The sequence below is a fragment of the Salmo salar genome, chromosome 21, assembly GCF_965601325.2.
Source record: "Salmo salar chromosome 21, fSalSal1, whole genome shotgun sequence".
Classification (NCBI taxonomy): Eukaryota; Metazoa; Chordata; class Actinopteri; order Salmoniformes; family Salmonidae; genus Salmo; species Salmo salar.
In genome coordinates this window covers 31,202,644-31,226,281 of record NC_138311.1, presented here as the reverse complement: position 1 = coordinate 31,226,281, position 23,638 = coordinate 31,202,644, and the positions used below count along the sequence as shown (strand labels likewise).

The 23,638-nt window shown below is 42.1% G+C and overlaps 1 protein-coding gene across 6 annotated transcripts in view; it reads left to right on the top strand.

Annotated features, from left to right (window-relative positions):
- LOC106582084 (ganglioside-induced differentiation-associated protein 2) overlaps window positions 1-23,638 on the top strand; it is a 45,122-nt gene that overhangs the window by 7,939 nt on the left and 13,545 nt on the right. For all 6 annotated transcript variants that reach the window (XR_006761193.2, XM_014164815.3, XM_014164811.3 and 3 more), the window contains exons 5-13: window positions 689-777; window positions 1,168-1,244; window positions 1,665-1,824; window positions 5,710-5,860; window positions 5,990-6,066; window positions 6,527-6,603; window positions 6,734-6,873; window positions 9,752-9,806; window positions 10,634-10,777. Coding sequence is in view for 5 of the 6 variants with exons in the window: in XM_014164815.3 (XP_014020290.1) it covers window positions 689-777; window positions 1,168-1,244; window positions 1,665-1,824; window positions 5,710-5,860; window positions 5,990-6,066; window positions 6,527-6,603; window positions 6,734-6,873; window positions 9,752-9,806; window positions 10,634-10,777 (970 nt within the window). In the remaining variant the exon portion in view is untranslated. The remainder of the gene's footprint in view (window positions 1-688; window positions 778-1,167; window positions 1,245-1,664; window positions 1,825-5,709; window positions 5,861-5,989; window positions 6,067-6,526; window positions 6,604-6,733; window positions 6,874-9,751; window positions 9,807-10,633; window positions 10,778-23,638) is intronic.

Sequence of the window (23,638 nt, the reverse complement as noted above, 5' to 3'; positions counted from 1 at the left end):
GGTCACCCAAATAGTTACATATTGCAGCTTTAATTCATTTGTCCACATCAGTTTGACTGATGCATAAGTACAACACATTGTTCGACGAGGCCTGCTCCCTCGTGTTCATTTGGCTAACTGCAGTCCGCTAGGTGTGACTGGGACGGCAGGCATGTTGATTAGATCACAGCTTGTTTACATACGAAGATCACAGCTTGTTTACATACGAGGGAAGTGTTCTCTCCCCACAATACCACACAGGTCTGTGTGTAGCGTGAGGTGCTCCCTTACAGCCTCATGCCTCTATACACAGGGCCTGAGTAGTCACTGAGTGGTTTGATGATCATGAAAACAAGGTAAACCATATGCCATGGCCATCTCAGTCACCATCTTTCTCAAATCACTTTTTTGTCACATGCACTGAATACAGCAGGTGTAATGCTTACTTAACCAACAATGCATTTTTTTTTTAGTAAGAAAATGTTTGACATTTATTTTTTTAAATGCAGAAGTTACACACAATAACATAACGCAGCTATATACAGGGGGTTACCAGTACAGAGTCAATGTGCAGGGTTACAGGCAAGGTAATATGTACATAAACCACTTTACTCTGTTTGTGGTGTGTACTGCACTGTGAATTGAATGGGGTTTGTGGTGTGGCTACTGTTAGTATGTTTTTGTGTGAGCTGTTTGTGTGTCTCTGCAGAGAGCAGGCTATGGCGTCTGTGGCCGTCTGTGTGGTCAGCACAACTAAGAGAGGATACCCACTGGAGGACGCTACACACATTGCCTTCAGTAAGACACGCACAGCACACATTCACTAAGTTAATGATCTCTTATACATTAGCGTACAGTACACTGTCACAATTTCATGTAGTTAACATGTGGCTGTCAACTATTCACACTGGCATGATGTTCAGTAACTCATCCATGACCCCTGACCTATATGAAACATATGAAGGTGTGTGCAATAATAATTTATTGCGTTTATATAGCACCTTTACAAATACAGTAGGTGCTAAAAGCGCTTTACATTGTAAGGGGGAAACTCCCCTATCCCACCACCAATGTATAGCACCCACTTGGGTGATACAAAGCTACCATTTTCTGCCGGAATGCTCACTACACATCAGCTAGCATATCTGTTGTCTGTTACAGTGTATATAACTGTGTGTATGTTTGCAGGAACGGTCCGCAGGTTTCTGGAGAACTATGGAGAGAGCATAGAGACAGTGGTGTTCGCTGTGACAGACATGGAGGAGGTGTGTTATTTTCTCTTCTGCATGGTCAGGAGTTCCTGTGATGTGTACACATGCTTAGGTTTACATGCACATAATTGCACTGGCTTGTTCTAAGGACATTTTTTTTCTGGCGTGAAATTCAACTTAAGGGGAATGTTTGGAGTATTTAAGCTGTGTTTCGAAGCTGTGTTTTTTGTGATTCCTCACTAATTTGCTTTTCATAGAACATTAAATATTTCTAATATAACATGAATGTTTCAGTTTGAGGTAATTATTCATGTCTAAGATGGCAAACACACAGTGTAATTCACCGATAAGAGGGAAAATGCACATAGTGATTGGAAACGGAGGATGTGTGTGACGGTTTTTGTGTTAGAAAGCATGCGTGGGTGTGTGGCATCTAATATCTGTGTGGTTAACATAGTTTTGTGTGTGTCTCAGCCCACATACAGGAAGCTGCTGCCTCTCTACTACCCTCGTTCTGAGGAAGAGGAGCGTGCCAGCCTGCCCCTAATCCCGGCTGACATCGGGAACTCAGAAGGCGAGCCTGTAGTCCCAGAGAGACAGATCCGCATCGCCGAGAAACCAGGCTGTCTGGAAGGTAAGAATACATTTCCCACAACCCCCTAGATGTGACCCATCTCTGAGCTGTAGTGCATTGTTGCTATGGTAACCATATTGAAGCCACAACATCAGGACCTGAAACAAACTTTTTGATCCACCAGCCACTGTGGCAGGTAGATAAAAAATCTGATTGGCTGGTAGATTTTTTTTTGTAACATTTTTTATCAGACAAAATATTTTTCCCGACATAATTACACCATAAACAAAAAAACGGATGAGCGTGCTTTGTAATGTTTCTAAAGCAATATATGTATTACTAGCAAGAAGTGATCTGGTATATTGCTACATTTTTACCCCAAAAAGGTGACCCAAATCTTTTAATCAAAATAGATGAGCCAAATGTTCAGCTGCCCTTTTAAGGGCAGGAGGTGACGGAACTTGGAGCGGCTGGAGCTGACAGTGTGACTGTGACATATGAGAATCTGACTGCTTCAGCGAAGACATGCTACTATACTCAAACATTAAACTATCTAGCTTGTGAACAAAACATTGTAAATAGCTAAGAAACACAAGGAGAAAACGCTCACTTTAGTAGAATTTCGAAAAAATGAATCTTCACTTCAATCAGTACGCACAGCTCCCCAGCCAGGCAGTGTTTATGCTCATTGCGCGAGGTGGGTTATATATAATAGGATTCATAGGTCTTTGTGTGATTAGGTACCAGCTATGAAACAAAAAGATAAACACTTCAAAAACAGCTACTGTAGAATTTTGTTTTTAGCTCGAAATGTGCTCATGCTTGACTTCTAACTCTTTTTATTTTCAAATGCAAGTGAAATGCACACTGTGGAGCCCTGACCACCCGCCAACGTGGCTGATGAAATAAACATCTTACCCGCCAATTGCAAAATCTAGCCGCATTTGGCGGGTGTTCATTTTAGGCCCTGAACAACCTACATTCCATGTAGGTGATACATTGTATGAATACATGGTGATAATAGACCTGCCTCCACCGGCAGTTTTCATCTCTAAGCAGCAGCTGTATTTCCTGGAGTCTGAACAGCACAGTCCTGGCCAGTACTGCCTGGTTTAAAACCAGGTCATTTGTATCCATGGAGACGCACTCAGTGGACATGGGAGAAGAATGCAGGATGATCTTTCATAGTCGAGTTAGTGGAACATCTCAGTCATACCCTCGGCCAGTGGTGGAACACACACCCACACACGAGACAGACAGACACAGACAGACCTTACATCAGTGTGGAAGGCATTAGGAGCCTAATTGTTAAATGAAACATGTCTTTCTGTTGGTTCATCTTTTCCACTGAGCGCTGCCCTGACAGGTGCTCTGATGGCAGAGAGGAGGATGTACAGGTAACAGAAAAAATAATGAAAACACTTAAGTAAATGAGCGATACAAAGTATATTGAAAGCAGGTGCTTCCACACAGGTGTGGTTCTGGAGAAATTAACATCCCATCATATTTAGGGTATGAAAATGCTGGGCAGGCCATTATTTTGGCTACCATGGCTATGCCCCCATAGGATGACAATGCCCCTATACACAGGGCCTGAGTAGTCACTGAATGGTTTGATGAGCATGAAAACGATGTAAACCACATGCCATGGCCATCTCAGTCACCAGATCTCAACCCAGTTGAACACTTATGGGAGATTCTGGAGCAGCAACTGAGACAGCGTTTTCCATCACCATCAACAAAACACCAAATGATGGAATATCTCATGGAAAAACCGTGTCACATCCCTCTAATATAGTTCCAGATGCTTGTAGAATCTATGCCAAGGTGCATTGAAGCTGTTCTGGCTTGTGGTGGACCAATGCCTTGTTAAGACACTTTATGTTGGTGTTTCCCTCATTTTGGCAGTTACCTGTGTCTTCAATAAAGGAATGCAATATGGCCTCCCTCCTGTGTTCAGATATTTTCCTGAGTGTTGAAAAGGTTTCTCGTCCCGTAAGGTTGTGTTGTAGTTTTGTCTAGATGTGTTGATGTACAGTGGGGAGAACAAGTATTTGATACACTGCCGATTTTGCAGGTTTTCCTACTTACAAAGCATGTAGAGGTCTGTAATTGTTATAGGTACACTTCAACTGTGAGAGACGGAATGGAATGTAAAACAAAAATCCAGAAAATCACATTGTATGATTTTTAAGTAATTAATTTGCATTTTATTGCATGACATAAGTATTTGATACATCAGAAAAGCAGAACTTAATATTTGGTACAGAAACCTTTGTTTGCAATTACAGAGATCATACGTTTCCTGTAGTTCTTGACCAGGTTTGCACACACTGCAGCAGGGATTTTGGCCCACTCCTCCATACAGACCTTCTCCAGATCCTTCAGGTTTCGGGGCTGTCGCTGGGCAATACGGACTTTCAGCTCCCTCCAAAGATTTTCTATTGGGTTCAAGTCTGGAGACTGGCTAGGCCACTCCAGGACCTTGAGATGCTTCTTACGGAGCCACTCCTTAGTTGCCCTGGCTGAGTGTTTCGGGTCGTTGTCATGCTGGAAGACCCAGCCACGACCCATCTTCAATGCTCTTACTGAGGGAAGGAGGTTGTTGGCCAAGATCTCGCGATACATGGCCCCATCCATCCTCCCCTTAATACGGTGCAGTCGTCCTGTCCCCTTTGCAGAAAAACATCCCCAAAGAGTGATGTTTCCACCTCCATGCTCCACTGTTGGGATGGTGTTCTTGGGGTTGTACTCATCCTTCCTCCAAACACGGCGAGTGGAGTTTAGACCAAAAAGCTCTATTTTTGTCTCATCAGACCACATGACCTTCTCCCATTCCTCCTCTGGATCATCCAGATGGTCATTGGCAAACTTCAGACGGGCCTGGACATGCGCTGGCTTGAGCAGGGGGACCTTGCGTGCGCTGCAGGATTTTAATCCATGACGGCGTAGTGTGTTACTAATGGTTTTCTTTGAGACTGTGGTCCCAGCTCTCTTCAGGTCATTGACCAGGTCCTGCCGTGTAGTTCTGGGCTGATCCCTCACCTTCCTCATGATCATTGATGCCCCACGAGGTGAGATCTTGCATGGAGCCCCAGACCGAGGGTGATTGACCGTCATCTTGAACTTCTTCCATTTTCTAATAATTGCGCCAACAGTTGTTGCCTTCTCACCAAGCTGCTTGCCTATTGTCCTGTAGCCCATCCCAGCCTTGTGCAGGTCTACAATTTTATCCCTGATGTCCTTACACAGCTCTCTGGTCTTGGCCATTGTGGAGAGGTTGGAGTCTGTTTGTGTGTGGACAGGTGTCTTTTATACAGATAAAGAGTTCAAACGGGTGCAGTTAATACAGGAAATGAGTGGAGAACAGGAGGGCTTCTTAAAGAAAAACTAACAGGTCTGTGAGAGCTGTAATTCTTACTGGTTGGTAGGTGATCAAATACTTTCATGCAATAAAATGCAAATTAATTACTTAACAATCATACAATGTGATTTTTCTGGATTTTTGTTTTAGATTCCGTCTCTCACAGTTGAAGTGTACCTATGATAAAAATTACAGACCTCTACATGCTTTGTAAATAGGAAACACTGCCGATTTTGCAGGTTATCAAATACTTGTTCTCCCCACTGTATATGAATATACTGGACTGGTATATTATATTTAGTTACTTTAGTTACTCACTTTAGCCATGTGTCCGCTTTGATGCCTTAATATTGCCTCTCCTTGGATGACTGTTGTCCATATGGGGCTCAGCCCTAGATTATAAACTCCAGACCTAGAGGTGTGAGTCAGGCCCAACGACAATAAACACACACACAGACATTTCACAGCAATGGTTTAAAAATAGGATATTTGTTGATATAACATTTAGGGAGAGTGTATTTTCTTTTAGAGTTGAAAGTCATTTTCATAGATTGTTGTATCTGTGTGTGTGTGCTGTTTAGTTGACTCTGAGGCGGAGACTCTGGACTCAGACCTGGGCCAGGTGGGGACTCATGCGTTTTCCCGGATGGAGGGAGACGTGGACAAACAGCGCAAACTAATCCTGCAGGGCCAGCTGTCTGATGCAACCATGCAGAAACAGCACCAGAGAAAGTGTGTTACACAACTTGTACACTACGTCCCTACCATGCATCCTATACCCTAGTTTTACCAACATTTACAGTACACCCTAAGCCAGTACAGTGTTTCCGTAATGTGTTATAACCTCTCCTGTTGTTGCAGTTATAACCGCTGGTTATGTCGAGCCAGAGCAGAGGACTTGTCTGACATAGCAGCACTGAAAGCCTTATATCAAACTGGTGAGTTCAGTGTGTGTCTGTATGTGAAATCCTTTTTCCAGCTCATTGAAAACAGCATCCGGGGGTGAAATAATCAGTTTTATCATTTTTACTTCTCAGGATAAAAAATGGCCAGTAATGAAACGGCCTCTGTCATGGCAGGACATCTTTCTTTCCCTCATTCTCTTGCTCCCCCTCTTTCTCTTGCTTTCTTTTTCCTCAAACTCGTTAATTTAGTTTCATTTAGTTCTTTGGATCTCTTTTTATACTTATTTTTCAGCCATAGATATAATATAGTGAGGCTTGTGACACCCTCCTATTTCAGAGTGTAATTGTTCCATGCCTCCTCTAGGAGGCAGTGTCGTAACACTGGCGGGCTGCTGGGCTTATCTTTAAGTTGTGTGTGTGTGTGTGTGTGTGTGTGTGTGTGTGTGTGTGTGTGTGTGTGTGTGTGTGTGTGTGTGTGTGTGTGTTTCCACAGGCGTTGACATGTGTGGCAGGACAGTGATGGTTCTTGTAGGCAGAAATATTCCAGTCACCCTCATCGACATGGAAAAGGTACCAGGCTTCATTTGGAGGCAACATCATGAACATCACCGTTTTAGTGGCACAATAGAAAATAAATCAATATTGTTGCTCTGTGAACAAGCCTTGACCTCTCCACCGTGTGTGTATTACTCCACTACAGGCCCTGCTGTACTTCATCCATGTCATGGACCACATCACAGTGAAGGAGTATGTGATGGTTTACTTTCACACACTGACCGGAGAACACAACCATCTGGACTCTGAATTCCTTAAGAAGCTTCATGAGATTGTAGACGCCAAGTAAGACGCACACCACATATTTGACTGATTTTAGGAGAGAGGGAGGGAGAAAAGGTATATTACAGACTGTTGGTTACCAGATACGACAAGTGAATCAAATCTGAATGCGTAAGATGAAACCGTTCTCCCTGTGATCTTTAACCCCTATGAACTATCAGCTGTAGTTTGTTCTTTAGAGTGTACAGTTGGCTCATCCTCCAGTAATAGTTGATTTTCACTGAACAGTTCTGGTTTATCACCTTTTTGTATAGCATCTATTTGCATTGACCCCCACCCTTTGTTTTTAACACTGCTGCTACTCGCTGTTTATTTTTAATACATAGTCACTTTACCCCTACCTACATGTACAAATTACCTTGACTAACCCACACATTGACTCGGTACCGGTACCCCCTGTATATAGCCTCGTTATTGTGTTACTTAAAAAAAAAATATTTAGTAAATATTTTCTTAACTCTATTTTATTTTCTTAACTGCGTTGTTGGTTAAGGGCTTGTAAGTAAGCATTTCACTGTTGTATTCAGCCGATGTGCCGTATAAAATTTGATCCAAACATAATGTTCAAGCTACCATGAAACCAAGGAGACATTGCTTATTTTCCGATAACTGAAACGGGATAGCTTTTGGGTACACGTACGTTTTGGAAACCTGGAGTCTGTTTTGGAACGGCTTCCCAACGCTCTGAGAAGGTTCCCAGAAAATGAGATATTGGCGGTGACACAGTCCAAATCAAAGACACTAACATTCCGAAAACATTTGCATTTCTGGCCAACTCTACAAACTTCACTGATCAAACAGCTTGTTGCTGACAACAATCGGCCATGAATGAACTTCATGTGCAATTGAAGAAAACGGCATCAGGTTCTGTGACTTCTAATCTCCCCTCTTCTGTTTCAAGATGTCACAAAGCACCATACATTTTAACTTAGCAGTGCCAATGTCAACACTATATACCATAACCATGCGTACCCTCTGCTTTAGTACATCTATTACAGTCTAAGATGAGGTCAACTACTAAATACTTTTCCCCCTGTCTGACACATTCACACTGCTCTAGAGCTGAAAACCACGTCCTGCAAATGAAAACCAGAAGCCTTCTCACCTCAACCCCACAGCCATAGATAAGGCAACACCACCCACAGTACTCCAACTTCTCAGCAGTGGTCGTACTACACAACTTCCTCTTTCGTGAACAATGTGAGATTATAGTCTTTGAAGCTAGTTGTTGTTGTAGTCATTGAGAGATTCTACAACCGACTATCTTTTTTTATTTTTTATCTGGCTCTAACCAGAATAGAAAGAGTAGTGGGAGGCCCCGGTGCACAACTGAGCAAGAGGACAAGTACATCAGTGTATAGTTTTAGAAACAGACGCCTCACACGTCCTCAACTGGCAGCTTCATTAAATGGTACCCGCAAAACACCAGTCTCAACGTCAACAGTGAAGAGGTGACTCTGGGATGCTGGCCTTCTAGGCAGAGTTCCTCTGTTCAGTGTCTGTTCTATTTCTCATATTAATCTTTTATTTTTATTGGCCAGTCTGAGATGTGGCTTTTTTTTTTTGGCAACTCTGCCTCAACTCACGCTCTCTGACCTCACTCAAGGGGGAAGTGACTACTTACTTGTACAAAGTTATAAAAAAAATCCTCTTATAGTTTCTAAAATCACAAACCTCTCTTAACAAAAACACTTTCATAATTTTTCATATTTCGTGCACAACGCATCGGAAGGACACTTCACACATATAGTGTGTATACTTTGTTACAGTATTTCCTTTAACATTTTTCATGACATAACAAAATAACAAACAAACCGACATCCGTGTTCTTTTAGGTCACCTTCGACCATTCCCCACGTTCTATGTTAAAAATATTGTTCCAGTATTCGCTTTAGAACGTGTTAGAGTTTCGGCGGGAAAATATCTGTGAAACAAAGGCACATTCCTGTGGTGAACATTGGAGAGGGAGATGCTGAATGTTCTGTCCTTGATTTACAACCGGGTGTGCTGTCAACCCCCTGCTGTTGATTGTGGAATGTTGTCCCACGCCTCTTCAATGGCTGTGCGAAGTTGCTGGATATTGGCTTGAACTGGAACATGCTGTTTTACACGTCGATCCAGAGCATCCCAAACAGGCTCAATGGGTGACATGTCTGGTGAGTATGCAGGCCATAGAAGAACTGGGACATTTTCAGCTTCCAGATCCTTGCGACATGGGGCGGTGCATTATAATGCTGAAACATGAGGTGATGGCGGTGGATGAATGGCATGATAATGTGCCTCAGGATCTTGTCACGGTATCTCTGTGCATTGAAATTGCAATTATGTTCATTGTCTGTAGCTTATGCCCCAAAGCCACCATAGGGCACTCTGTTCACAACGTTGACATCAGCAAACCACTTGCCCAGACAACACCATATATGTGGTCATTTAAAAAAAAATCTCTCTTTGGTTTGTTCAAAGGACCCAATTGTCTGCAAAAAGAAAAATAACCAGCAAACTGTTCTGGAAATAGTTTTGAGTAAACCTAAGCCGCTTGAAGAACTTGATGGCAGTTAAAATGGGTGATGAAACTGGAATTGCTATGTAGTTGAATGTTAAAGCTGCAATGCGTAACGTTTTGGGCGACCAAACCAAATTCACATAGAAATGTGACTTATAGATCTGTCATTCTCATTGCAAGCAAGTCTAAGAAGCAGTAGATATGTTCTATGTGCACTATTTCTATGCTTCCTGTGCTTAAGTCTTCTTTCCAGGCATATTTTTGATATTGCTGTTTTTTTCTCAAGGGCAATAATAAATCATAATAATTATAAATATTTAATATGCTAGCCAATAGTGACATGTCAGTAAATGGCTTTTGCTTTGTTTTGTATTCCAGGTTTAAGAATAACTTGAGGGCTTTCTACTTTGTACACCCCTCTTTTCGCTCCAAGGTAAAGTCAACAGTACCCCTGTTTTACTGCTTCCCAAACACTTGTTAGGTGTATTTCTACTACTTGGCATTATTAGGATATGTACAGTATATACCAGGGTTGGGGTCAATTCCAGTGAATTCAGGTACACTGAAATAAAAATGATTTTCAATGAGGAAAATTTGGACTTGGAATTTGGTTTACTTTCTGAATTGACTGTTTTATGCCCTCTTAGTTTACAACCTTTTCTGACCAAGATCAGCAGGGCTCTATTCACACGCGCACACACACCACCCCACTACTGTTCTGCAGTTTCACCAAGACTTATTTTGGCTGTGAGCCTCCCTGACACATTACCCTGTTCAAGCTTCAACCTCTGGTCTCATCTGCATAGTTACTGAGTTGAATCAGCCCTTTAGATGGGAGAAGGCTCACAGTTTAGCAATATACTAATTGGTCAATTTAAAGGATCATGAGCGCCGAGGTAACTTGACTCTGAGGTGTGTATGAGAGACGGGCCTGGCATTGTTCTGGGGGTCATTAGAATGAATGCTGAAAATGGATTTAAATGGTTTGGAATGGGAAGCAAAGCACACACTTGCATACTGAAGAGGAGAGTGAAGTCTATTGGCCTTACTCAATCAAACCTAATAAGTGGGTTTTAGGGAGAAGTAAATTCCTCTCAATAGATTACCACTTAAACACAGTGGAAGGCTTCAGCCAAAACACATCTGTGTTATAAACAAGTATTACAATTGAACCTTCAGGGCAGGTTAAATTGTAATCCCTCCCACTTTCACCAGTTTTTCTTAATGTATCGTATCATGTTAATTTCTCTTGTGTGTCAGGTGTCCACCTGGTTCTTCACTACGTTCAGTGTGTCAGGGATGAAGCAGAAGGTCCATCATGTAGAGACCCTCCAGCAGCTGTTCACTTGTATCCTGCCTGAACAGATAGACATTCCTCCCTTTGTCTTGGAGTACGATGCACGGGTGAGGCCCTACACACACCATTCTCTCTGTCTAGTTTACCAACCTTGCTGACCTACATCTGCAGGGCTACACACACACACACACACACTCTCTCATGCATTGAGCTGTGGGTATATTCCCACATTGTATCAGATTATAAGTGTTGCGTGTGTGTGTTACGGTTTAAAATGTAACATGTACCTTCAGACTATTTTTGTTGGTTTGTTCAAAGGACCGAATTGTCTGCAAAACGAAAAATAACCAGCAAACTGTTCAGCAAATACCAAGACATTTGATGAACTTGATAAAACCGGAATTGTTATGTAGTTGAATGTTAAAGCTGCAATATTGTACTTTTTGCGCGACCCAACCAATTTCACATAGAAATGTGACTTATAGATCTGTCATTCTCATCAAAAGCAAGTCTAGGAAGCGGTAGATCTGTTCTATTTGCACTATTTCTATACATCCTGTGTTTAAATTTCATTTTTCCTTCTTCTACTTTCGGTTTTGTACACCAGCTGAAAATACAATATTTTTGGTTTTGGAAAATACAGTATCAGTCAAAAGTTTGGACACCTACTCATTCAATGGTTTTTCTTTTCTTTTTTACTATTTTCTACATTGTAGAATAATAGTGAAGACCTCAAATCTATGAAATAACACATATGGAATCATGTAGTAACCATAAAAGTGAGAAATCAAAATATATTTGAGGTTCTTCAGATAGCCACCCTTTGCCTTGATGACAGCTTGGCATTCTCTCAACCAGCTTCACCTGGAATGCTTTTCCAACAGTCTTGAAGGAGTCTTGCTGAGCACTTGCAACAGTCTTGCTGAGCACTTGTTAGCTGCTTTTCCTTCACTCTGCAGTCCAAACCATCTCAACTGGGTTGAGGTGGGGTGATTGTGGAGGCCAGGGCATCTAATGAAGCTCTCCTTCTTGGTCAAATAGCCCTAACACATGTTCCTGGAGGTGTGTTGGGTCATTGTTCTGTTGAAAAACAAATGATGGTCCCATTAAGCGCAAACCAGATGGGATGGCGTATCGCTGCAGAATGCTGGGATGGCGTATCGCTGCAGAATGCTGGGATGGCGTATCGCTGCAGAATGCTGGGATGGCGTATCGCTGCAGAATGCTGGGATGGCGTATCGCTGCAGAATGCTGGGATGGCGTATCGCTGCAGAATGCTGGGATGGCGTATCGCTGCAGAATGCTGGGATGGCGTATCGCTGCAGAATGCTGGGATGGCCATGCTGTTTAAGTAAATCACAAACAGTATCACCAGCACAGCACCTTCACACCTCCATGCTTCACGGTGGGAACCACACATGCGGAGATCATCCGTTCACCTACTCTGCGTCTCACAAAGACACAGCGGTTGGAACCAAAAATATCACATTTGAACTCATCAGACCAAAGGACTGATTTCCACTGCTCATGTTTCTTGGCCCAAGCAAGTGTCTTCTTATTACAGTGAGGGGGAAAAAAGTACTTGATCCCCTGCTGATTTTGTAAGTTTGCCCACTGACAAAGAAATGATCAGTCTATAATTTTAATGGTAGGTTTATTTGAACAGTGCGAGATGGAATAACAACGAAAAAATCCAGAAAAACGAATGTTATAAAATGATTTGCATTTTAATTAGTGAAATAAGTATTTTACCCCTCTGCAAAACATGACTTAGTACTTGGTGGCAATCAGAGGTCAGACGTTTCTTGTAGTTGGCCACCAGGTTTGCATACATCTCAGGAGGGATCTTGTCCCACTCCTCTGTGCAGATCTTCTCCAAGTCATTAAGGTTTCGAGGCTGACGTTTGGCAACTCGAACCTTCAGCTCCCTCCACATATTTTCTATGGGATTAAGGTCTGGAGACTGGCTAGGCCACTCCAGGACCTTAATGTGCTTCTTCTCGAGCCACTCCTTTGTTGCCTTGGCTGTGTGTTTTGGGCCATTGTCATGCTGGAATACCCATCCACGACCCATTTTCAATGCCCTGGCTGAGGGAAAGGGGGGTTCTCACCCAAGATTTGACGGTACATGGCCACGTCCATCGTCCCTTTGATGCGGTGAAGTTGTCCTGTCCCTTTAGCAGAAAAACACCCACAAAGCATAATGTTTGATGGTGGGGATGGTGTTCTTGGGTTCATAGGCAGCATTCCTCCTCCTCCAAACATGGCGAGTTGATGCCAAAGAGCTCCATTTTGGTCTCATCTGACCACAACATTTTCACCCAGTTGTCATCTGAATCATTCAGATGTTCATTGGCAAACTTCAGACGGGCATGTATATGTGCTTTCTTGAGCAGGGGGACCTTACGGGCGCTGCAGGATTTCAGTCCTTCACGGCGTAGTGTGTTACCAATTGTTTTCTTGGTGAATATGGTCCCAGCTGCCTTGATCATTGACAAGATACTCCCGTGTAGTTCTGGGCTGATTCCTCACCGTTCTCATGATCATTGCAACTCCACGAGGTGAGATCTTGCATGGAGCCCCAGGCCGAGGGAGATTGACAGTTCTTTTGTGTTTCTTCCATTTGTGAATAATCGCACCAACTGTTGTCACCTTCTCACCAAGCTGCTTGGCGATGGTCTTGTAGCCCATTCCAGCCTCTTTGGTCTTGGCCATGGTGGAGAGTTTGGAATCCGATTGATTGATTGCTTCTTTGGACAGGTGTCTTTTATACAGGTAACAAGGTGAGATTAGGAGCACTCCCTTTAAGAGTGTGCTCCTAATCTCAGCTTGTTACCTGTATAAAAGACACCTGGGATCCAGAAATCTTTCTGATTGAGAGGGGGTCAAATACTTATTTCCCTCATTAAAATGCAAATCATTTTATAACATTTTTGACGTGTTTTTCTTGATTTTTTTGTTGTTATTCTGTCTCTCACTGTTCAAATAAACCTATTAAAATTATAGACTGATCATTTCTTCGTCAGTGGGCAAATGTACAAAATCAGCAGGGGATCAAATACTTTTTTCCCTCACTGTATTGGTGTCATTTAGTAGTGGTTTCTTTGGAGCAATTCAACCATGAAGGCCTGATTCACGCACTCTCCTCTGAACAGTTGATGTTGAGATTTGTCTGTTACTTGATCTCTGAAGCATTTATTTTGGGCTGCAATTTCTGAGGCTGGTAACTCTAATGAACTTGTCCTCTGCAGCATAGGAAACTCTGGGTCTCCTTTCCTGTGGCGGTCCTCATGAGAGCCAGTTTCATCATAGCGCTTGATGGTTTTTGCGACTGCACAGCTTTCAAGTTCTTGAAATTTTCCGGATTGACTGACCTTCATGTCTTAAAGTAATGATGGACTGTCATTTCTCTTTGCTTATTTGAGCTGTTCTTGCCATAATATGGACTTGGTCTTTTACCAAAGAGTGTGCAAAGCTGACCACAAAGCAAAGGGTTGCTACTTTGAAGAATCTCAAATATATTTTTATTTGTTTAACAGTTATTTGGTTACTACGTGATTCCATATGTGTTCTTTCATAATTTTGATGTCTTAACTATTATTCTACAATGTAGAAAATAGTAAATGTAAAGAAAAACCGTTGAATGAGTAGGTGTGTCCAAACCTTTGACTGGTACTGTATATTTCACAGCGGTTTAGATGGCACAATGATTTTCTACACTATACTTGCTGGTTTGTCACAAACTGAAATTAGGGAAACTATTAAAATTTTAGCAACCAGGAAATGGTGAAGCGATTTCTTTATTTTAGTCATTTATTCTGGGTTATTTCAAAGTTACTGTTCAGTCGCTAAAATACCTCCGCTGATGTAAACACTTGATATGCCTGTTTAGAAAACTTACACAGGTCTGTGTTCTACTTAAAACTCAATTTGTCAGCTGGAGTTATCACCCTAAATCAGATGGAAAGGAAAAGCAGAACTGAAAAGGAATGAGTGTTACACAATAGCTCTTTAAATATATTTTTTTATCTTGTATTGAGATGAAGCAGAGAGAGGGGAAATGATGCAATAACTCCTTACTGGCTCTGGGTGACTCGTTAGTTTGTGGAGTTGGTTCATTTGTAAGCTTTTGCGCTGATAGTGGTTCCTGGAGAAGTGGGTATACTCTAATTATGCAAAAAAATTGCTAAAACGGCCCGCCCAGTGAAGGAAAGGTGCCCTATGTGAAAAATTCTATGAGAAACGGTGATTTATACACTCTGAATGACCTAAAATCATAAATTCCATATTGGTCTTTCACAGTCAGGCCAACCCAAGCTGTACTGGGCAAGTAGGCTAATGGTTGGCCTACTATTGAAACTGATAAATGAGACTGTCAACTGAGTCAGAAATTTACAGGTTTCAGATTTCGCTCTGAAAGTCCCTTTTTTTTAAATGTAAATACAATATAATTGTATATTCTAATGCCATAACAATGCTTGAACCATATCAGGAGACCACATTTGAGGTCTGGGGAAAAAATCTAATGTTGATTTGAGTGTAGTTGCCTTTTAACTCTGTGCAGGCACATTGCACTGTTTGGTTAGCAGTATTTCTGTTGTACATGAGAAGTTTGCAAATGAAATGGCCACTGGATTGATGCTAATTATCATAATATTCTGGCAGATAGCCATAGTCTACTTTGTAGCTAGTTAACATTTTAACCTCTATGGGCTATGTGGGACGCAAGCGTCCCACCCCTGGTACACCCTATCAACAACAGGTGAAATATCAAGAGCGCCAAATTTGAAAACAATTAAATGTCATAATTCAAATTTCTCAAACATACAACTATCTTACACCCTTTGAAAGATAAACATCTCCTTAATCTAACCACGTTGTCCGATTTCAAAAAGGCTTTACGGCAAAAGCATAAAGTTAGATTATGTTAGGAGAGTACATTGACAATAGCTGTGTGTAATGTTTTGTCAATTCAAAGACAGGCGTCACCAAAAGCAGAAAACCAGCTAAAATTATGCACTAACCTTTGACAATCTCCATCAGATGACACTCCTAGGACATTATGTTAGACAATACATGCATTTTTTGTTCTATCAAGTTCATATTTATATCCAAAAACAGCGTTTTACTATGGCGTTGATGTTGAGGAAATCGTTTCCCTCCAATAACCGCCAGTCAAGCAGCACAACAAATTAAATAATTACTATTCGAAAACATTGGTAAAATATTATATTGTCATTCAAAGAATTATAGATTTACATCTCTTGAACGCAACCGGATTGCCAGATTTCAAAATAACCTTACTGGGAAATCACACTTTGCAATAATCTGAGCACTGCGCCCAGAAAAATACGCTTTGCGATACAGACTAACCGCCATGTTGGAGAGATCTAAAATCGAAAATACTATGTAAATAATCCATTACCTTTGATTCTCTTCATCAGATGTCACTTCCAGGAATCCCAGGTCCATAACAAATGTAGTTTTGTTCGATAAAGCTCATAATTTATGTCCAAAAAGCTCCGTGTTGTTAGCACATGATCTATGCCCGCCGGACTGGTCTTCATAAACGAGGGGGGAAAAAATATTTACGTTCGTTCAAACATGTCAAACGTTGTATAGCATAAATCATTAGTGCCTTTTTTACCCAGAACATGAATAATATTCAAGGCGGACGATTGCATTCTCTTTTAAAACGTATTGGAACGAGAGTACCCAACATGAACTCGCGCGCCAGAGTCTAATCGGCCACCACCGTTCCAAGGCTCTTGTTCGGTCAGATCTCACAGTATAAGACTCAAAACACTTTGTAAAGACTGGTGACATCTAGTGGAAGCCATAGGAAGTGCTCAAAGATTAATAAGCCCCTGTGTGTTTCAATGGCATAGGCTTAAAGGTAATTCAACACATCATGTATCCACTTCCTGTCAGAATTTGTCTCAGGGTTTTGACTGCCATATGAGTTCTGTTATACTTACAGACACCATTCAAACAGTTTTAGAAAATTCAGAGTGTTTTCTATCCAAACCTGAACAATAATATGCATATTCTAGCTTCTGAGTTGGTGTAGAAGGCAGTTAAAAATGGGCGCATATTTTTTTCAAAATTCTCAATACTGCCCCCTAGCCCCAACAGGTTTTAATAGAGAAGGTTTTTGGGAAAGCCTTTCCATCTACCAGAAGACATTTAGGCCTATTATTAGCATCCCTGTATTTTTCCTGTTGCTTCATTGTTTGACACCTGGACATTTTACTTCATATTATGAGGCATTACCTTGCTTCAAAGTAGCAATGTTTTTTTTTTAGACTTACTCATGTGTTCTCCTGTTCTATTGGTTTTCTTTAAACTTTCATTGTCTAGCAGCCAAAGGCATTATCCTAGTCATTTTAGCAACCCACGATAGTTGTTGCATCTTTAAATCCCCCTTCTTTCAACATTTCTAGCTGATATTTCCATCTCTGGCCATGAAACCACTCGCATGTGCGGTGCGTATTTTAGAATGGTGTTTTCCCGCAATTGAATTTTGGAACATTCATGCGTAGGCCTACTGCTATGTGTTCATTGCTGCGCCTAAAATGTGAAGAAATAATAGTTTAGCAACATTTAAAGCTAAACATTCTGATCTGTTCTATCAGCCTTATTAATTGATATGGCATATACATTCGGAAAGTATTCAAACCCCTTGACTCCACATTTTGTTACATTACAGCCTTATTCTAAAATGGATTAAATATTTGTTTTCCCTCACTAATCTACACACAATACCCAATAATGACGAAGCAAAAATTGGTTTCTATACATTTTAGAAAATATACTGCTCAAAAAAATAAAGGGAACACTTAAAGAACACATCCTAGATCTGAATGAAAGAAATAATCTTATTAAATACTTTTTTCCTTACATAGTTGAATGTGCTGACAACAAAATCACACGAAAATAATCAATGGAAATCCAATTTGTCAACCCATGGAGGTCTGGATTTGGAGTCACACTCAAAATTAAAGTGGAAAACCACACTACAGGCTGATCCAACTTTGATGTAATGTCCTTAAAATAAGTCAAAATGAGGCTCAGTAGTTTGTGTGGCCTCCACGTGCCTGTATGACCTCCCTACAACACCTGGGCATGCTCCTGATGAGGTGGCGGATGGTCTCCTGAGGGATCTCCTCCCAGACCTGGACTAAAGCCTCCGCCAACTCCTGGACAGTCTGTGGTGCAATGTGGCGTTGGTGGATGGAGCGAGACATGATGTCCCAGATGTGCTCAATTGGATTCAGGTCTGGGGAACGGGCGGGCCAGTCCATAGCATCAATGCCTTCCTCTTGCAGGAACTGCTGACACACTCCAGCCACATGAGGTCTAGCATTGTCTTGCATTAGGAGGAATCCAGGGCCAACCGCACCAGCATATGGTCTCACAAGGGGTCTGAGGATCTCATCTCGGTACCTAATGGCAGTCAGGCTACCTCTGGCGAGCACATGGAGGGCTGTGCGGCCCCCCCAAAGAAATGCCACCCCACACCATGACTGACCCACCACCAAACCGGTCATGCTGGAGGATGTTGCAGGCAGCAGAACGTTCTCCACGGCGTCTCCAGACTCTGCCACGTCTGTCACGTGCTCAGTGTGAACCTGCTTTCATCTGTGAAGAGCACAGGGCGCCAGTGGCGAATTTGCCAATCTTGGTGTTCTCTGGCAAATGCCAAACGTCCTGCACGGTGTTGGGCTGTAAGCACAACCCCCACCTGTGGACGTCGGGCCCTCATACCACCCTCATGTAGTCTGTTTCTGACCGTTTGAGCAGACACATGCACATTTGTGGCCTGCTGGAGGTCATTTTGCAGGGCTCTGGCAGTGCTTCCCCTGCTCCTCCTTGCACAAAGGCGGAGGTAGCGGTCCTGCTGCTGGGTTGTTGCCCTCCTACGGCCTCCTCCACGTCTCCTGATGTACTGGCATGTCTCCTGGTAGTCCCTCCATGCTTTGGACACTACGCTGACAGACACAGCAAACCTTCTTGCCACAGCTCGCATTGATGTGCCATCCTGGATGAGCTGCACTACCTGAGCCACTTGTGTGGGTTGTAGACTCCGTCTCATGCTACCACTAGTGTGAAAGCACCGCCAGCATTCAAAAGTGACCAAAACATCAGCCAGGAAGCATAGGAACTGAGAAGTGGTCTGTGGTCCCCACCTGCAGAACCACTCCTTTATTGGGGGTGTCTTGCTAATTGCCTATAATTTCCACCTGTTGTCTATTCCATTTGCACAACAGCATGTGAAATTTATTGTCAATCAGTGTTGCTTCCTAAGTGGACAGTTTGATTTCACAGAAGTGTGATTGACTTGGAGTTACATTGTGTTGTTTAAGTGTTCCCTTTATTTTCTTGAGCAGTGTGTGTGTGTGTGTATGTATATATATATATATAAACTAAAATATTACATTTACATAACTATTCAGACCTTTTACTCAGTACTTTGGCAGTGATTTCAGCCTTGAGTTTCTTGGGTATGACGCAACAAGCTTGGCACACCTGTATTTGGGGAGTTTCTTTCATTCTTCTCTGCAGATCCTCTCAAGCTGTGTCAGGTTGGATGGGGAGCATCTCTGCACATCTATTTTCAGGTCTCTCCAGAGATGTTCGAACAGGTTCAAGTCCGGGCTCTGGCTGGGCCACTCAAGGACATTCAGAGGCTTGTCCCGAAGCCACTCGTGCGTTGTCTTGACTGTGTGCTTAGGGTCGTTGTCCTTTTGGAAGGTGAACCTTCGACCCAGTCTGATAACCTGCTCCAGAGCGCTCAGGACTTTATCAAGGATCTCTGTGTACTTTGCTCCTTTCATCTTTCCCCCGATCCTGACTAATCTAGTCTCCCAGTCCCTGCAGCTGAAAAATATCCCCACAGCATGATGCTGTCACCCATGCTTCACCGTAGGGATGGTGCCAGGTTTCCTCCAGACGTGACTGCTTGGCATTCAGGCCAAAGCGTTCAATATTGGTTTCATCAGACTAGAGAATCATTTTCTCATGTTCTGAGTCCTTTAGGTGCCTTTTTGGCAAACTCGAAGCGGGAGGTCATGTGCTTTTTTACTGAGGAGTGGTTTCCGTCTGGTTGGTAGAGTGCGGCAGAGATGGTTGTCCTTCTGGATGATTCCCCCATCTCCACAGAGGAACTCTGGAGCTCTGTCAGAGTGACCATCTGGTTCTTGGTCACCTTCCTGACCAAGGCCCTTCTTCCCCGATTGTTCAGTTTTGCTGGGCAGCCAGCTCTAGGAAGAGTCTTGGTGGTTCCAAACTTCTTCCATTTAAGAATGATGGAGGCAGGAGTCACGTAAGACCGCCAAAAAAGAAGGATACACTTTCATTTTTGTCTTAATATATTGACTTGAAGTACAGTTTAATATGAAGACAATTCACATTTTGAAACATCTCGCTAAGGTGGCGTTATTGGAATGTCAATACACGCTAAAAACCTCAAGCCTATTCACAGAAGGCCACATCGGCTAGCAAACAAACAGCAAGTCCTCCCGAATCCCCCCCACCAAGACATGGATAAACGCACGATAAAAACAACTTCCGAGCTAGAGGAAAAAGTTGATGCGATTCAAGAGAGGATGGATGGGGCAGAGGGATGGATTTTGACAGTGGAGGATGCCATCTCCCGTCTGGAGAAGGGTAGTGAGAATCACGAGAAAAAGCTGGATATATTGTGGAATTGTGTCGAAGAACTTGAACAGAAGTAGGAGAAATACGGTGATGTTGGTTAATCTGAAAGAGGGGAGTGCGGTTGGCGGTGGACTAATCTTGTGTGTGCAGAAAATCATCGCATTTGGATTTGATGACTTGAAAGAACCCATCGCAGTTTAACCATGCCTGACGAGAATAGGCCCCCGAGAACGGTTCTCATCCGCTTCCTACGATTTACAGCCCGGGACGAGGTACTTAAAGCGGCGAAAGAAAAGGGTGGCTTTCAGTGTGTAGGTCGCCGGCTGTCTTATTTACCCGGACTTGTCCAAGGAACTGGCAATAAAGAGGAAGACGTTTGCAATGGTAAAGAAACAACCATGAGAAGAACGTCAGGCACACACTGGCATTCCCAGCGACCCTGCTCTTTTCTTGGAAGGGAAAGAAAATTATTTTCAAGGACAACGTGGAGGCAGAGATTCTTGCTAGTGCAAGGTGTTTAGCCCAGATAAAGAAGACGAGACGAAGTAAAATACAAGTTGAATTGTATGCTGTTTACTATACAAATGAAGGTAGCCTATGTGTTTGCGGGACTCTGGGGAGTGTTGCTAATTTAGCCTTTCAAGCGCCTCACGGACCATAAGGAATTTTGAGTTGAGACTGCAGGTTATCTTATCTATCATCAAGAAGCAAAGTTACGTTCCTTGTTGCTATGTTTTATTTTGGGATTGGTTTTCTACGTTTATTTACACTGTTTTATTGTACAGCTGGAGCATATATTGTGAAATGTTTTATATACGTGTGTTAAATGGGACACTTCACACTCACAGGCTACAACTACTCAGCACAAATATGGCTAATGGTTACGTAAACATAATCTATTGGAATATAAATGGTTGTGGTAACCAAGTGAAGAGGAAAAAGATTGACATTTTAAAATCGAAACAGGCAAATATTGTGTTCATACAGGAATCGCATTTAACAGATAGAGGCACTGAAATTTAGAGGAGGCTGAGTTGCAGAAGTTTATCATAGCTCATTTAATTCCAAACACAATGGGGTGATTATTCTGATAAACAAAATACTTAAAATTGAAGCAACACTCTGACGAGTTTGGCAGGCTTATCTGCGTTGAGTCTCTTTATAAATGGGATTAATGTAGTGTTATGCAGCATATATGCTCTCAACAATGAGGACACTGATACGAGGTCAACGTTATACTGGGAAATATGGAGGGGCAGATCGTCCTTGCTGGAGACTTCAACCAAGTGATGGACAATATGATTGATAGAAGTACATTTTACAAGTAACTCCACGCAAAAGGATAGACTTGCAATACATATGCGAGAAGATATGGGCCTTACAGACATATGGAGATTAGTCCATCCTAATGATAGAGAATATACCTATTTTTCTCCCACTGTCATAAGACACACACTAGAATAGATTTCTTTATCTAATTTCATGGTTAATAACATGATTCATTGCAAGATTGGACCCATTGCCCTCATAGAGGATGCTGTAGTAGAGTTACATATTGATATACACCATGCTATTACAAGATGAGATGTGTATCCAATCACTAGCAGATGATCTTAAATCCTTTTTTTTAGGTCAACATAGGCTCAACTGAAAAGAGTTTCACAGTATGGGAAACCTATAAAGCATATATTAGATGCTCAAATTTAAATTTCAGTTGCATGAAATGGATAACAGAAAGGCAGAATATGTACTGTTTTTATACTTTTTTAACAAGTTTTTATGAGGGAGGTGAGACGATAGGCAGGCTACTAGTAAGACAACTAAAAATGCTGAACACTTCTACCATAATTCCATCAATTAAGAAGGGCAATAAGATGGTGACCTCATCCAAAGAGAGAAACGGTGTATTTCAATGTTTTTATGAAGATTTATATTAGGGATGCACGATATATCGGTGAACATATCGGACAATATTAACTAAAAATGCCAACATCGGTATCGGCCGATGTCTAGTTTAACGCCGACGTGCAAAACAGATGTCAAAGCTGACATGCACACCTATATAACGTCGGTACATGACGTAATGACGCCACCTAAACTTGCGCTACACGTGCAACACAGCGTTCCTAACTTAGCCCACAATGTCTGCTGTGTGGATCAAGCAGTCATTTGAAAGGGTAAGAACATTTCAGCGAGACGACAACTCAAAGGCCGAAATCCATTAAAGCCAAGATAATGGAGTTCATTTCCCTTGAGAATCAACCGTTCTGTCGTGGGTGATGTTGGCTTTTGCCGACTGGTCGAACGCCGGTACACACTACCAAGTGCACTATTTTTCAGATGTGGCCCTACCGGAGTCACACAGCAATAGCGCCACTGCTATTAGCTTCACGACATACATACTATGGAATGCCATTTGGGTCTTTGCGTGTCAAAAAAGATACAGTAGCACTGTCAAAGCTGTATAAAAGTCTGCAAACAAGCAAACACTGGCCACGAACGATGTGTTTTCAATACCGCTTTGGTAATAAAGCATCATTTGTTCAATAACAGGATGTTAGAGCTGCCATTTTTATCTATGAAAGAATATTATAAAAAGTATATTGACATTCTTAAACCTGTATTGATAGTGGTTTTTCTAGGAGGCATTTAAAAATGTCTCCCTTCCGGACACCTTTTAATGAGGCTTTGATATCGCTGATTCCTAAAAAGGATAGAGATACTACAGAACCTGGGAATTTTAGAGCTATCAGCCTCAATGTAGATTGTAAGATTCTTACGAAGACCCTTACGATACGCTTAGAGAAGGCACTACCTAATATTATACATAGTGACCAAGTAGGATTTATCAAGAACCGGACCTCAACTGATAATATGAGGAGGCTCTTAAATCTCATTTGGTTAAACCGATCAAATATAGTTCTTATCGCTGCTGTCTCCTTAGATTCTGAGAAGGCATTTTTTAGGGTAGAGTGGGCTTTTCTCTTAAGAACCCTAGAAAAATGTGGTTCTGGACCTGACTTGTAAATGGATAGGGTCCTCTATTCTAATCCTAAAGCATCAGTACTCACAAATGGAATTATGTCTCCTTTTTTTGTCTTTCTAGAGGCACAAGGCAGTGTTGCTCGCTCTCCCCTCTCCTGTTCACCATAGTTTTAGAGCCTCTTGCGACAATGATAAGAACAGATCCAGAAATAAGGGGTGTACATTGAGGAGGAAAAGAATACAAGCTGCTTATGTATGCAGATGATATTCTACTGCTGGTCTCTGATCCTCTTCAGTCTGTACCACAATTACTTACTTGTATT